A 15,830-nucleotide genomic window follows, 5' to 3' on the forward strand; every position below is an offset into this window, starting at 1 on the left:
GAGCCCTGCAGATGGCAGGCTCTCTCAAGTGATGGAGAGCCACAAAAGTGGGCCCCAGTCCTTCTGCAGAGTCAGCCCCAAAAATGGTTTACAAGAAAGAAACCCTTCTGTAAATAGACTTTCTTTATGTACAGTCTGTAATGAAAACCCTTAGGAGTCTCACTTAAAGAGGATAATTGACACCACCAGTCACAGTTTTGGAAGTTGATGCAAACAAACCACTCTCTGATCTGCTTTGTAGAAATAGAACCCTATTCTTATCTTTCTTTTCCCTTTCCCTTTTGAATTTTTGAAGGATTTGGGCAGCTTCTATTAAATTCTCACAGGCATCCTGCTAAGGTCAGCAAGACCCAGAAGATAGTGGGTTCAGGCAGTGGGAAAATTGGGACAGAGCAGGACTATGGCTGACAGAAGGGCTACATAGGTCCAGGTAAGCCCCTGAAAACATCCCTCAGAACCAGGGAGTAAAATGCTCTGTCCCCATGGGTACTTACCATGAATGTCTGATTTAAAGTCCCTTAAAGAATAAGCAGAGCCAGCAAGTGAAGATTTGGAAATCGCCACAGCTCTTCATCCTTTCCTCCTTCCTTAAAATATAGCTATCAAAACCACAAGTGGATGCTTTTATTATATGGGATGAGCCTTTATTGAAATACTTGACATTTAGTTCCTCCACTCATGTAATTTTGTATTTTCAAAGGGACATTGTACTTTGGGGTATATGTGAGTCTCTTGCTGGGCTCTCTAAGCCACTTTTAAGAAACAGTCCATGTAAGTACAGTACTCAGGCAAAGGCTCAGGGCCAGGCTGCTGCAGGTCAGAACCACAGCCCCACCTGGCAAGTACTCCTGATATACATAGTCCATGATAGTTGTCACAGCCAACATAGTCTCCTCACATGTGGGCTGGATCTGGTCAGCGGGGAGAAGAAATCCATAAGTACCGTTGTCTCGCAGTTCAAATGTGTAGGAGAGAGGAATGCCAATCATGTGGGCCCAGTCCCGTGAGGAGCCTGAGTTATTGTCTGGGAATTTAAAAAAAAAAAAAAGAGGGGAGATATTTGTATTAAGCACGGTTCTTTAAAAAATACTTCTTGCTACAATTAATGTAAGTTTATATCAGAATTCCTGGACTAAGCAGTAAGCATATATCACTGTGACATGGAAAACAGAGTTTCTAGGTGCTGTAATTCTTAATTATACTAAAAATCTTCCATGGAGTTTCCTAAGTCACAGTTCTTCATAAGATGGTATTGTTCAGTAACAGGAGATGAGTTTCAGGGATTCTGTGTTTTTAGCATTTTGCTGTGTATGGGGTACAAGGTGGATTGGCCATTTGTCTGTTCTGGTACTTCATTTCTTACATTGATACTGATTGGATTTTGGATTTTCTATTTATAGTTGTTTTTAAGCATGATATTGGTCAAATCTGAAAAATTTCTGGCTGCTTCCTGTATCACTGTTCATCTTACTCACGGATCTTTTTTCTTACCTATTCAGTATAAGTAAAAACCCTGACAAAATACAGCCCTAGGCAGGGGCAAGTTACTTTACACTGCATTGCTCGTGCAGTAGGTGACTCAGAGACTGGCACTCCAAGACTGGGAGGGACAGACACTGGAATATGCAAACCATATGGATTCTGGAGCCAGCTACTTACTGTTCTTGCTTGCTGGGAAAATACTGAATTTACCAGGCAGCCTCTAGGACTCTCTAGTCCTCTTTGTAAAGGCTGTCAACTAGTATCAGCTGTGATGCTGTGTTTGTGATGTGGCTATCCAGTCTATTAGGAACAAGGCTGAAACTGATATATTTCACACAGAATTGCAAGCAGCTGCCACATGATAATGTCTGATGGAGTAACTACAGCCCTGACTGGGCTTTTAATTTTTGCTTGATTTCAGTGAGGACAAATAGGAGTTTTGCTGCTGACTTCAGCAGGGTCAGGATGATCTATAACCAATCTCCTTCTGTCCCCTGTGATGTATCTGTAAGGAATCCATGCAGGAACTTGCTTCTCTGATCAATGCTTCCTTCCTTCCTGCAGATAGCTTTGTAACTTAGAGAGTTACCTTGTATTCAAATGACTGCTGCTTAGATGTTCCACCAAACCAGCCCTTTAAGTATTACTCAAGAGGAAACTCAGCAAAACAGTACTTGCTGATGCCTGTGACACAAGAATGACTCTGTTCTTTGAAAAATAGAGCAATCAAAGGGAAAGGTAAAGAAACTTACATAAAATTAAAGAGGGTGGTCCTACTTTATAGCTGGTGCCATACTTTCCTGTCAGTGCAGCAGCTGCTTTCTTTCCAACTTGCATCTGAAAATTCAAAACAGGGACAGCATTGTCATCGGTGGCAGTATCTTTGGCAATTATTTTGAGTGGACCAAAATTTTTGTCTCTTTCAGCTTTACATTTACATATGATCAGCTTTAAGTTTTAATATTATTATTTCAGGTCTTTAAAGGAACCCATTCTAAACATTTGGACAAATTCTCCTTGATTTTTGTAATGCAAATTATGTTAAAATTTTTTAAATTACTCTGCTGCAAGATAGGGATTCTATTTGCTTTGTTGTGAGGCTAGAGGGCTGTACTTTGGAGAATTAAGAGTCCATGCTGTATAGCACACTGGCACTGACTACAGCAGGGACTGACATCTTACTCTTGTTTTATTGCCATAGGCTCTGTATCCCACCGTCTTTAGAAACTGAGCCATAGACAAACTAAATGACTTCTCTAATGACTCATATGAAGTCCAAAGCCAAATCCCTCATGGTCTTGACTAGAGCTTCAGCTACTGGAATCTTCACAAATACACATGTGAATGAACTCAAATCAGAACACTCAGAAACCGAGGGGAGAAGTAACCAAGAAGTAGGTGCTTACTTTACTTCCATTCTCCTGAGAGCACATTTGGAATACCCTTCCTGGACACAATCATGACAGCCGTATGTGTATAATGTGCTGGCATCCTAAAGTGCAAACTCATTCTTTTATGCAGCAAAAAATGTTGCTCTTCTCCATTTACCTTGCATTGCATTAGCCCTATCTGTAATAATTCGATTTTCCTGATTTAAGTTGAAAAATTGGAATTTCTGAGGCAAGTAAACCTTACTGATACTGCACAGAGCATCAGTAACTCTGGGAGCCAAGGCCCTGAATAAGCCTCACTCTTCTGAAGGAAAGGCAAGAGGGCAAGTAGGGTTTTGCCACATGCTACTTGTAGCGGGATCCAGAGCTACTGCCTCTACTTGCTCTACTTGCTTAGTGTAGAAGATGAATGTTTTGCCCTACCAGTTCTTCATTGTTACTTGGAGGTTTAGTTGTGGAACCATATGGACTGAGGATGAGCTGTCCATAGGAGTGGATCGTTAAAAAGCACACAATGTCACTCTTCTTCCTTCTGATAAACTCAGCCACAGCTCTTGTCTCAGGTTCTGATTCTGGTTCAGAGCCACAGAAGACATTACTGCTGCAGTCAAAAGAAACACCAATACCTGGAGAGGAATACAAAAACTGAATCAAAGGAGAGACATAAAACACCAGTTCAGAGAGAACTGGGAAATTTACCTTGGAGTGTTAAAGCATGTGTTTATGTGGGCAGGGAGACTAGACAGCTCAGTGGGACTTCAGCATTATACTCTGTTGGTACCAACTAAAATTTCCTACAAGACTGAAATATTTAATGCACATTTACAGGATGGCTGCAACAAAAACACTGTGACACCACCACAGTGTACCACTTGCCAGGGAAGCTTTGGGGCCTCCTTGAAACTCATGACAAACATAAATAGTGGCTGTAAGTGACTAACTCCTAACATTGCTATCTAGAGCTGATGCTTGCTCTTGCAGTGAATTAGAGGTATAGCTATTTAAGCAGCAATTTTCTACTTACAAAAATAAATGGCAGTTGAAAGTCAATGAGTTAACACTGTTACAAAACAGATTTTTTTTTACCTATGTCTTGAAAACAACTAGATGAGTGTTCCTTTCTTATAGGACTTCATCCTTTTTTTTTTCCAAAACTAGTTATTACCCTTGCTTTACATTTGTGTTCATGATCTGAAATACTTCAAACTTACTGCCCCAGGATGAATTGAAGTTTCGGTTCAGATCTGTCCCATAGCAGGTGCCATTCATATATGGAGAACGGTTTTTCCTCCACAAACGATCCTAAAGAAAAGTAACTTTTGTTACATAATAACAACTTAATGATCCACATGGCCCAGTAATAATAGGGCGTAAAGACTCCTTTATTTTAGACCTCTGCATTCTAAGTAACTCTTGCATTGTAAAAGTACAATTCTGTGTGCAAAGGTGATAAGGCTTAGTGATACTACAGCCAGGCTGTCATCTGCCACAAGCCTGCATGCACCCTGAAATGAGCTTCCTGAGCTTTTTTTTTTTAATTATTCTTTCTGTAATACTCAACTGCTTCCATGCCGTGTTGCAGTCCTCAGCAAGACTTGGCATTGTGAGGGATAAGAGACAATAGCTGAACTTCTATTTGTTTCAGATTCATGAAGATTAATTCTTTTTTGTCAGCTAACCTTGCTACTGCTCCTTGCTTCCCTACTATACTCACTGCTATGCTTGGTTCTGTGCAGACCTCACTGCGCTGCCTTTGTGAGCTTCCCAGCTGAATTACCTGTGCATCCAAGTGCAGTGTGTTGTATGCCCCAAACCTACTGGAGACCTTGGGAGACAGCAGGATCCACATGGTGGTAGGCTGAGGATCCACATTGGGCCATGCTGAGGTCCTGCATTAAAAGGTGCTTCAACTGGGCTCAAGAGCTTGGAAGCATGATGTGAGTGGCTGAAGACCAACATTTTGCATTATCCTCTATATCAGAAAAGGGCACAGGGCACACCTGTTTTAAAGCCAAATAGCTCAATATTTGACCAATTCTCCTCCTGTCCCATGCAAAGGTGCTAAGACCCATCTGCTAGTTGAGATCTTTTGTGAAGAATGAATGACTCTTCCAGGCATGTTTAACTCCATCAACCAGGCCTTGAGCTGTTATCAAGGAAGTTAAATCCATATATGAATATAAGCCAGCAGTGCCCTGGCAGCCAGGAGGGCCAACCATGTTCTAGGGTGCGTCAGGCAAAGCATCACCAGCTGGTCAAGGGAGGGGATTATCCCACTCTGCTCTGCAGTGGGACGGCCTCACCTGGAATATTGTGGCAGTTTTGGGCACCACAATATAGGAAAGATATTAAGTTGTTAGAGAGTGTCCAAAGGGGGGCAGTGAAGATGGGGAAGGGCCTTGAGGGGAAGCCATATGAGGAGCAGCTGAGGTCACTGGGTCTGTTCAGCCTGGAGAAGAGGAGATTGAGGGGAGACCTCATTGCAGTTACAACTTCCTCATGAGGGGAAGAGGAGGGGCGGGCACTGATCTCTTCTCTGTGATGACCAGTGACAGCAACCAAGGGAATGGCCTGAAATTGTGTCAGGGAAGGTTTAGGTTGGATATTAGAAAAAGGTTCTTCCCCCAGAGGGTATTTGGATGCTGGAACAGGCTCCCCAGGAAGTGGTCACAGCACCAAACCTGACAGTTCCAGAAGCATTTGGATGATACTGTCAGGCACATGGTGTGACTGTTAGGGATGGCCCTGTGCAGGTCCAGGACCTGGATTCAATGATCCTTGTGATTCCCTTCCATCTCGACACATTCTGTGATTCTGTGATACCCAGAAACTCAAAAGCAATTGATCCTGTGGTTTTGTCTTCCCAATGCTCATGACATTTGCTAGGAATTTTTAGCTCTGCAATCTCAAGTGGCTGTTGATTTGCCAGAAGAAACAAAACCTCTCTGCCATGAAAGGATTTGTGTGGGTAATGTCACTGTTTTCTGTTTAAATATAATTGCTATTACTTAAAGTATTGAAGCATCTAGAAGTAACAAAACATGTTGTGCACTATCATTCTAGTTCCTGGATTTTCACTACTTACTGTTTTCCAGGAATAGATGTAGCCATCAATATTGAGGACTGGCAAGACATAGAGATCCAAATGCTGCAGAAATCTTCTAATCTTTGGGTCAGATTTGTAATTTTGAAGAATCTGAAAAGAAAAAGTACAGAGCACTGAGCAGATAATTTAGTGGTGATCACTGGAAAGAGCTAGTTTAGAACTATTATTAGGGAATCACTCACTCCTGGATATCGTTATGGTATCCAACATCTACTTGATCTCCCGGTATGTTGAGATAAACACCTTTTGTCACTAACAAAGTAACAGGATATCCAGTGAGAGTGTACTTCATATAGGTACAGTCTTGTGGGTATGAAAACTGCATAATAGCGTACCTGTGTGCCAGATACTTTCTGTACACATGGAACATTGCTAGACCATAGCTTAGGGTTTATTTCAGGAGGATTATCACTTTGTGATACAGAAAGGCTTGATCCAAAAGCCACTGTGGGAAAAAAAGAGGGAAGGATTTTTGGAAGGATTTGGAAACAGTGCAGGTGGAGGAACTGATGCGCTAATTAATTTTGCCCCATATCTCAAACTGTGATTTGGACTTAGGTCTCCACAGATATCTGTACTATGTACTAATTTTGAAAATCATATTTGAACAGAAAAACATAATTCTTGGTACCATGATAGAGAAGAGAACTGAAGTATCCAAAGTTATATTTTTTTTATTATCTAAATGGAAAAGTGAGAACTCACTTCTTTCACAAACCACTGACAGAAGGCTGGAGAGATCCATTCTCTGGCATGAATCCCACAGTCCATCCAAATTATCTTTTTGGGTTTATTTGATGGTTGACTGATCTGAGAGATTGTAAAAATAATAATTTAAAAACTGTTACATTACAATAAAATAGCCTAATGTAATAGAGAAAGTAAAGGATGTGCCTTGAAATGCCATTGAGCCATCTGAGATTATTATTATTACAGACATCATTATGACAAGCTTTCCTTCCTAATAACCCCATCTCTGTAGTATCTCAAGGCATGAGCTTTAAAGTGTCTGTTGAGCAGAAGCGTCAATAGAACAGTTAATAGAACGGTTTCTCTTTTTTTCCCCTTTTTCGTTTGTATTAGTCATTCACAGGAGTGGTTGTTCTTAGTTGGAGATCCTTTTTTATTATATTTTTTTAGAAGGGAAATCAAAAAAAGGCAGAGAATCTAATTTTATGCAGTGATAAGGACAGATTAGACAATAGCTAACCCAAATATTAAGACTATGGTTTTTGCTAGTGGGCCCAATAAAAAATGTTATGGAATACTCCTAGCAGAAAAGCTATATACTGTAAAAAGTAACAAAAATAACAAACCAAAAGTCTTTATCCTCACACAGCTGTTGCCAAGCTAGTTTCAGCTTGATTTTTATTTCTAAACAAGATTTTAGTTAAATTTGTTGTTTTCACTACATAATAGCAATAGCAAGCTTATGGTGATAGGGTATATCAAAGTTGGCAAATCTTATTGTACTGTGAAGGAGTAAAACCATCTAGTGCTATCTTGGGAAATATCCAAATCCTGTCTTCTGTGTATTTTTTTTCTTGTTAAGGTTCCTTTTATAATTAAGAGAAACTTCTTCCTTTACCTGTAGATAATACATTGGTCGATTCTCAAATGTCATCCCCAGGAAGTTCTGAGTGACCAGCTCACTGTAGTTCTCCTGGATCTGAGTCATCCATTCATAAATCTGAAATAGTCACAGAGAATTCTTGTCCAAAGTGGGAGTTTCCTTCTCTTTCCCACCTCCATTTCCAGATTAAAACATTTGCTTTTGTTTAGACAAGCAACGTTTTCCTCAGAGCTTATTTCAATCTATGATGTCACTCATACTCATGGAAGGTCTTTCACATGCGTGGTCATATCTCACGGGGTGTTAAAAGATAACCTCACTGCAATACAACATGGATACTTCACTCTGGATGTCATTCAACATGCCCATTCTATTGGGTATCTTCCTGTTGAGTTCACCAAATGTGAAGCCACACCATCAAATCTTCAAAACAGTATTACAGTCTCTTCCCTATCAGTACTGATTTTCCACATCTGAGTTCAGCAGCACTCACCCCAAACAGGTAGCTCAAACAAAATATACCAGAGGGTTGACTCTGTTCTCTCACTTTTATTATGCAGCTAGGAGGAAGAATACCACCATGCTCTGCTTTTGTCTGACTTGCCTGTGAAACATAATACCAAAAAATCTTCACCGCCCACTCTTATGACATTATTCTCTCCCAAAATTATCAAAAACCTGCCTTTAAATTATTTCTTTCTACAGGTCTCCCATTGTTCACCTCTTCTTCCTCTCTGGGATTCCAGACACCACAATAGTTGTTGCACTTCACATTTGGCTCAGCATCAAGCAAACAGGGATTTAAATGAATAAAGGCTAGAGACAATGATAAAGCATAACAGGGTAGAAAGGTAGCAAACCAATCAACTGAACCCCAGAATATCATCTGCAAAACAGTGTGGCTGCTTCATGCAGAGCATTTGGGTTTTGGTCAGTGGGGAACTGAGGATTTAATCACAATCAATGGCAAATCCATGTTCAATTCAACCACACCAAGATGATAGTCAAAGAGTAAGGACTGATTCTGCAAAGAAGAAAGCCAGAAAGAGGTCCACTGACTTCAGCTGAGCTTTCTGCAAGCACAGAGTTGCCTGCTGTAGCATTTACAAAACTTAACAAAGAACACAAGCAGACTTGGGTTCTTCTTTACCTCTTCCATTGGATGATACTGGGTGTAGACGTAACCTTCTCGGACCTGTTTATGGCTGCTCCTCTCCCTTGGCATGCTCAGATCTGCAAGTTCCTGTACATCAGGTATTAGGACCCTGAGGGGAGGAGAAGATAGAAAACAATCCCTAACAGTTACGCAGAACTACCATGGTGGCTACACTGTACATTACATCAGCAAATGAAAGGATTTAGCCTGTTCTGTTGTGGATTGCCTGGCAAAATCATCACCATCAGCATTATGGTAACTTTCACATAAAATAAAGTTCAAAATATTGAGATTTTTCACAGGGTTCTAACAATAATGTAATAATTTTTACAAGATTTTTTAAAAATTTGCTGATTTTCTCCCCCCAAAAGTAAAAAGTTCAATAGTTTTCTTCACCACTTCTATTTCTGAGTAAAACTCTGAAAATACCACCTTTTGGGAAAAAGAAGGGAAAGATAAATTTAAGATTAGTGTTTCATTGCATTTTATTAAGACATTTTCAATCTGCAAAGACTTCAAGATGTGTTCATTGCAATTGGCAAAAATCAGAACAAAACCCTTATTTCCTTCAAGTAGCTCTTTTTGCTTTTTAGCTACAAAATTTGCTCAGTAATTAGTATAACACAGGTGTGATTCCATGATCAAGGGAGTCAATAAAATCATTTTCTTGGCTTCAGAGGACTTTGGATCACAGGCTGTTCTTTCTCACTGCAATCAGCCCCTTGCTGTAAATCTGTGCTCGTTGTAAATACTTGTGATAAGACAATTGCAAAGGTAGCTCAAACACTGTTGATCTCAAATGCTGCAAGTGCTAATGGGCTTTTCTGCTGACAGTAGCTGTGATCGGCATTTCTGTAAACTGCACGTAAGAAATTTTTAAGAGTAGTTACAGCTGACTTTCACTCTGAGCTTTGATGTTTATTCACATCTAAACTTCAAACTAAAATTCAGGGAGGGCAAATTCCCATGAACTGAACCCACACACACAAAATACCTTATCAGTGCTCTGGAGAATTGAAATCCCAGAGTCTGATACAGTCAGAATATTGATGTCCTGATTATAATTTGCCATTTATGTCTCTATCATTATATACCTGACTGTCATGTTACCTTCTTTGCATGTCAGCTGCCTTCTAAAAGGTGGTTCCTGCTTTGAATGTATTATAGGAACTTTAACATTGTCATACTCATCTCAACCCCTTTGCAATTTCAGCTTGACTATTAATCTCATCTCTTTCTCTAGAGCCCTGTGTAAGGTGGATAAAGTTCTGGCCCCAATCCAAGGGAAAACAAAGTAAAGCTGCTAACTTCAGTTTACTCTTTAATTTTCGACTAGAATCAGTTGAAAACATTAGAAAATGAAGAGTCTTGACACAAAATAACATGTTAAATATCTCCTGGAATATTGTCCTGAATACCTGATGCTAGATCATTTGCACTGGCTCCAACCTCATATATCTTCATCTCTGGTCGTCAGGACATCACACTTAATAAAAGAATTCATCAGGCAAGATGCAAGATGTCAAGATCAGCTTTAACTCAAAACAGCTTTGAAGTGGCACCAATCCTCAAACTTATCTTTGATTGGTAAATGCCAGTGTATGTCTATAGGCCATTTGTCATCAGCCCTGAATGATTTCAGGATTGTTTATATTAAATATAGCTAAATTAAATTAGCTACTGGTTACCTGAAAGAGTCAGTTCTAAATGGGAACAGGACTGTGTGAGGAATAGATCTTATTTAATCCCATTTGGCTTTATAAGTACTCCTTGTATCTGGATTAGATCTTCTGGTTGGAAGTAGAAGCACGGCAACACATGGCTGGGTAGGTGTGATAAAGCATCACGGGCCATTTGCAGGTCATGGCTCCCAGTTGTGTGCACAGTGGGTATCTGCCACTGGGATCTTTGTCCCAAGATGGAATGTCTCTGTTTGGCTGGATGGTGCCAGGAAATTCTTACCAGCCTAGTGGTGGGGACAGGGGTAGGAAACTGCAGCCTTGAAGAAACTGGATGACTATTCACTTTGAAAGGGCTCTTCTCCAAACCAGAGGAGCAACAAAAGAGAGGGAGGGGAAAAGGAGAGCCAGAAACTTCTCTGCAGTGACACTGATTAAATCTTTGGGGTCTCCAAAATAGGAGAGCATTCAAATATTTATGTTTTCAAGAGCAAAGCATGGTCCTATAAATAGTGGTTGTACCAAGTTTGACTTCCTGACTTTAGACTAAAAAACTGAGTCATACATCTAAGTGCCATCTCTGCCACTGAGAAGGCAACAGCAGGAAACGAAACAAATTGGGCCATCTCAGGTCCCAGCTCCAAATTCACAGTCCAGGATAGTTGGAAGGTGAATAAATAGGGCATAGGGAAATGTGCTTTTAAAACTCGAAGGTTTATATAGCATTGGTGCATTTGGCTGATCAAGGTAAGTTGCAGGTATTTGGAACAGAGTTTGGGTTCTATTGCCAGTACTTGCTGACTGTTTATTGGAAAAGGCTGGGTCTTTTTGTGATAGCAAGGAAGATTGTTAGAACCCACCTTTCCCATCAGGATATTAGAGGCTGTACCTGTAAGAGATCATATGCTGATCTAAGCTGTCTTTCACCTCCTGCACCAGAGGGGCTGGGACCCTTATGTGCAGGTCTTCTCCAGCCATGATGTCTTCAGGCATCAAGGGCTTCCACAAATCCAGCTGTGCAGAGAGAAGAAAGAAATGCAGAAGTGAAGCTCTGTTTTCAGAGTAAGAAAATGTATTTAAGATAGAGTAGCTGCATATCAGTAAATGACAGAAGTTTTCCTTCTCCCCGTAACTCTCCCGTCATCTGTTCATAGAGCACGCAGCACAGGCTTAGTGTTTCTGTTGACTCAGGCACCACCGATAGAGAGCAGCACCTTCACAGAGCCATACAAGGAAACTAACTTCTTCACACAAATTCCTTCATGTAGTAGAAGACCAATTTTATCCTATACTAAGACCAAAAAAAGTTAGGTAAAGCCTTTTCAAGTTTACTGTAACCTTCACTCCTGTCCAAAGCTACATGCACACCTGTTTTACAGCCCAAGACCCTACTCTGCTTTTCAGGCACATGTGGTTATTCTTACTCACCAGTAAAGTACTGTGAAGAAGCTGAAGATGATGGACTTGCTGAAATGTTTCTGGCACAATATGCAAAACCTGATCCCTGGAAATTCAACGAAGAAACAAGATCAGTTTTAATGTCTGTTAAAGCATCCATGATTTCATAGGTCAAAAGGAGATATTTTGTTACTCAGAGGGAAGATAGAGCATGTAACTGAGTGTTGTTTCAACAAAAATGTGTCTGAGTGATGAATTCCTGGATTATTTTAGCTGCAAATAGAACTAAGGGATGTGAGTTTTCTGTTGCTAGAGCATTATCCACTCTGCTTCCTTGCTGGTGGCAATCCTTTATTCACCATACCAGTTTCACTGAAGCCAGCTGCTCACATGAGCCCTGGTGTGTGTTTCTGCCTTTGCAGGACCAGGGCCAAAATGAGAGCATTGGTAATATATGATAAACTATTTATTTGATTAGATGTCACTTCTCTATTTCCCCTCATTGGGATTTGTTCAGTTATGCCAGATTGACTTGATGCTTGGCTGATCTCTTTCAGCATGCAAAAACATAAGATAGTCAAGATAAATGAAAATTGCTTAGAACCTGACATGTCCACAAACTGCTTGTCACAAAAATAGCCAATTTATTCCACAAATAGTGAATACTGTAGTCTCCAGAACTGCATATTCTTACTCAATTCACAGGAAATAAAAATTTCTGGTACAGGATCCATCATTTTATATTTCTAGAAAAGACACACAGATCTAGTGTCTTAGTATCTATTTTCATGAAGCCCCATGAACCTTTCATTTACTACAGGCTTAATCTGACAAAAATATTGGAAGTTTATGAGGAACAAATCAAAATGGTTGGAAATGTAGAAAATAATAAATCTGTATGCTGTATTTAAAAAGTCCTTGTAATTATTTTTCTATTCTTTTTTCTCAGTGTTTGTTCAGATTGGCTTTCCTGGCTGATAGCAAGTGTGACATTTCTAATGAAAGGGTTTCAGAGTGAGGAGTGGATGTTGATTACTACATTGCATTACTCAAAGGTGAGATAGCACTTATCCACTACTGTTGTGATAGAATGGGGAATCCTAGAAATTTTCCTATTTGTTAGCAACCAACAACTACTGCTTCACAGTCTCATGTAATGGCTTTAATGGACCTTGGGGCCTTTACAGGACAAGTACCAAAAAAAAGAACATTTTAAAGACTTTGTAAGAGAAGTTCATGTTGCAAAAGCCTTGCATGGCTTTTTATTAAAGCCATGGTCATTACAGTCTTCAATATGCTCTCATCACCTGAACTGCAACTGCCATCATTTGTGCTTCCATACAGAAATGTACAATTATCAGCTTAATAGACATGCAAATAGAATTCACTATTCATTCACTTTATCCCCAGAGAAATAGGGGGATTTTTGATTTTTTACATCTTTCCTGAAAATATAACCTTTGTTCATAGAGAACTTGGTAGTTAAAATGGGCCATTTACTACTGGTTTGGGAGATGCTGTTAATCCCTTGTCTGTGGGGCAAAATGATTACATGTCCATTGCTAGTGATTGGTACAACAGCCATGATATCTTTGTAATAAACCTTTTAGATGTAGGATAAACATCTTTGCTAGCAGAATAAACATCTCAGCTGCAGTTCAGAGTTTATTCTCTCTAAATGCCTGGGCTTGCTTTGCTCTTTGTCTATCAGGAAGGGAAACAATATCCTGTAATATCTTTCTATCCTCATTGACATTATGTCTTAATTACACCAAATCAGAGAAATTCCAGACAGTCAGATTGCTGCCAGATGGCCAGCTCTTATTTACTGATAAACCTTTCGCAATAGCCAGTGTGGAGACAAATCATTTTTAATAGTAAACTAAGATTAGAAAGCACACATTCGTTTGTGATTATGGACTAAGTTTCTCAGTGGAGAAGTGCAAAGTCAGCCCATGTGACCACATGGGAACTACAGTTTTTAAAATGCTATTTAAACTTTCTTACCAAATTAAAGGGCTGTTCTCAGGACTAGCTGTGTTTCCTTGGATTTTCATAGATCAGATATTTCATTTAAGGTGTTGAACAGAACAAATAACAATGAAAATGGGCTTTACTAATAATTTCATCTTTATGCAAGTGCTGCCCATCCAAAGTCACAATGACCACATGATACTTATTTTTAAATTCCATGCAAGTACTCAACAGGTTCAGTCCTGGACAGTAATTAGGAACAAAAATGAACACTGCATTACCAAGGATCTGCTGAATTCTATTCACTGAAATCAACAGTCTCCTTAATACAAATCTAAAGCTAAATATTATCCAGGGGAAATAACACATTTTAAATAGTGATTCTTTATGTTCTGCTAGAAGATTTTCCAGGAGAGCTGTTGAATGGTTATACGTTGAACTAACTTACTTGCCAGAGGTATTGCTTGGTTTTCTGTCCATTTTATGACTATATTCTGGGGATATAATTAGTCTAGAGGCATTCAGCACCGGATTACTTTCTCTGTTTACTTTAGAAAATTCCCTGTATAAACTTATACATGGATGGTGGTCTCCACACCGTGCTCGTGTCCCTCCTGAAAATCCCAGCTGCCACAATGGCAGAGTGACCTATCATTCCTTGGAAGCTGAAGATAAATGAAACAAAAATAGTTTAGGCAAACAGCATGATTTTACATCACTCATTTTCCGAAGAAGTGGAACTAAGAATGGAAAATAAAGCAAAACTAGAGATTTCATGCTTTTCAGAAACATTAATCAGTAATAAAAAACGTGATAATCTCATTCTCTGAGTGATGAAAGATTGTCTGGAACAACTTCCTTAGCATTTTTTGGCAATTGTTACAGGTTTCCAACAGGGCTTCACTATCTTTTTCAGGTAACCTAAGCTGTCTTTTATTAATAGATATAATTTTGCTCAGTCATCTCCCTTGCTTTATACTCAGAAAAGACATTTTAGTCCTAGAACATCTGATTTCAAAGTTCATTATGAAAGAGGCTAAGCCAAATGAATTTCAGCTAATGGAAGCAGAGCATCCCGAGGTGCACTTGGGGGCCATTCTGTGGCTCCTACTGCTGCAGCTGTATCTTCGTTGGCTTGGATTTGATTCACTCATTCTTCATTTCTCATCTTTATGTTTTGTTCGCAAATCTTACAAAGCTTACAGCTTAGTAACCCTGTCTCCAGGTTTTCAGCTCATAATTGTTATTATTCTTTCACAGTTCCTGGGAATTTCACTGCATGCACAATTCTTCACGATACCACATTCACACTCACCTGTCATACTGCAATTTCAAGCTGAGTTTTCCAGGAATTAGCATCCCCAGAGAAAAGACGATCCCAAGAGAAAGCCACATCTTTGTGCAGAGCACCGACAGTGCAGGACTAGAGAGGAGGAGGAGGATAGATCTGAACTGAACACTTGATTTGTACAATTATAATATATAACTAGACTTATCCAGGAAGAAATCTGCCCTTGTTGAATCATTAACTTCACTTGTAAATAGTTCTATTTTTTCTCAATTCTTAAAGCTCTCTTCCATACCATAACATAACATCACATAACATAATTAGCAACATTCTCACTGAATCACTTTTTCTAAGAAGTAAGAAGATTTTTCTTTATGTCAGCTTTCCATCTTTGAAAATGTTATGTGACAAAATTGGTAGTGCAAGGTCCATGTCAACTAGTGAAGATCAGTTTATAAAAATCATGAGGATGGGCAAGAACAAAAGAACAGTGGTAAAAAAAGCTCCATCCTTACTCTCTTTCTTCTTGTGTTTATGTCTTTATGGAACAATTCTTTGACCTTTTAACTGCAATTCTGTCACTTGCCTAACTAAAAAGAGGACATAAAAGAATAACCAACACTCCTGTAAAAGGGAAAGATGGGAACATCAGTCTCTCATCTAAACCACTTTCATTTGGACCAGATCAGTCTCTGGCCAGAGACTAACAACTCTACACTGTCATAAAGAGTGTCTCTGTGTTATATACTTAAAACAGTGAGCTGGTTACTATCTGAAATATTT

At 39.5% G+C, this 15,830-nt stretch overlaps 1 protein-coding gene across 1 annotated transcript; it reads right to left on the minus strand.

Moving 5' to 3' along the window:
* Window positions 1–251: 251 nt before the first annotated feature.
* CPO (carboxypeptidase O) lies at window positions 252–15,239 on the minus strand. The gene is made up of 11 exons (XM_064660603.1): window positions 15,075–15,239; window positions 11,816–11,891; window positions 11,277–11,401; window positions 8,703–8,817; window positions 7,568–7,669; window positions 6,685–6,789; window positions 5,959–6,069; window positions 4,085–4,175; window positions 3,297–3,499; window positions 2,235–2,319; window positions 252–1,024 (listed from the first exon to the last, which is right to left on the minus strand). The coding sequence occupies exons 1-11, from the start codon at window positions 15,152–15,154 to the stop codon at window positions 756–758; spliced, it is 1,362 nt and encodes a 453-aa protein (XP_064516673.1). The 5' UTR covers window positions 15,155–15,239; the 3' UTR covers window positions 252–755.
* Window positions 15,240–15,830: the final 591 nt, after the last annotated feature.

This window comes from Pseudopipra pipra, chromosome 7 (genome assembly GCF_036250125.1).
Source record: "Pseudopipra pipra isolate bDixPip1 chromosome 7, bDixPip1.hap1, whole genome shotgun sequence".
Lineage (NCBI taxonomy): Eukaryota > Metazoa > Chordata > Aves > Passeriformes > Pipridae > Pseudopipra > Pseudopipra pipra.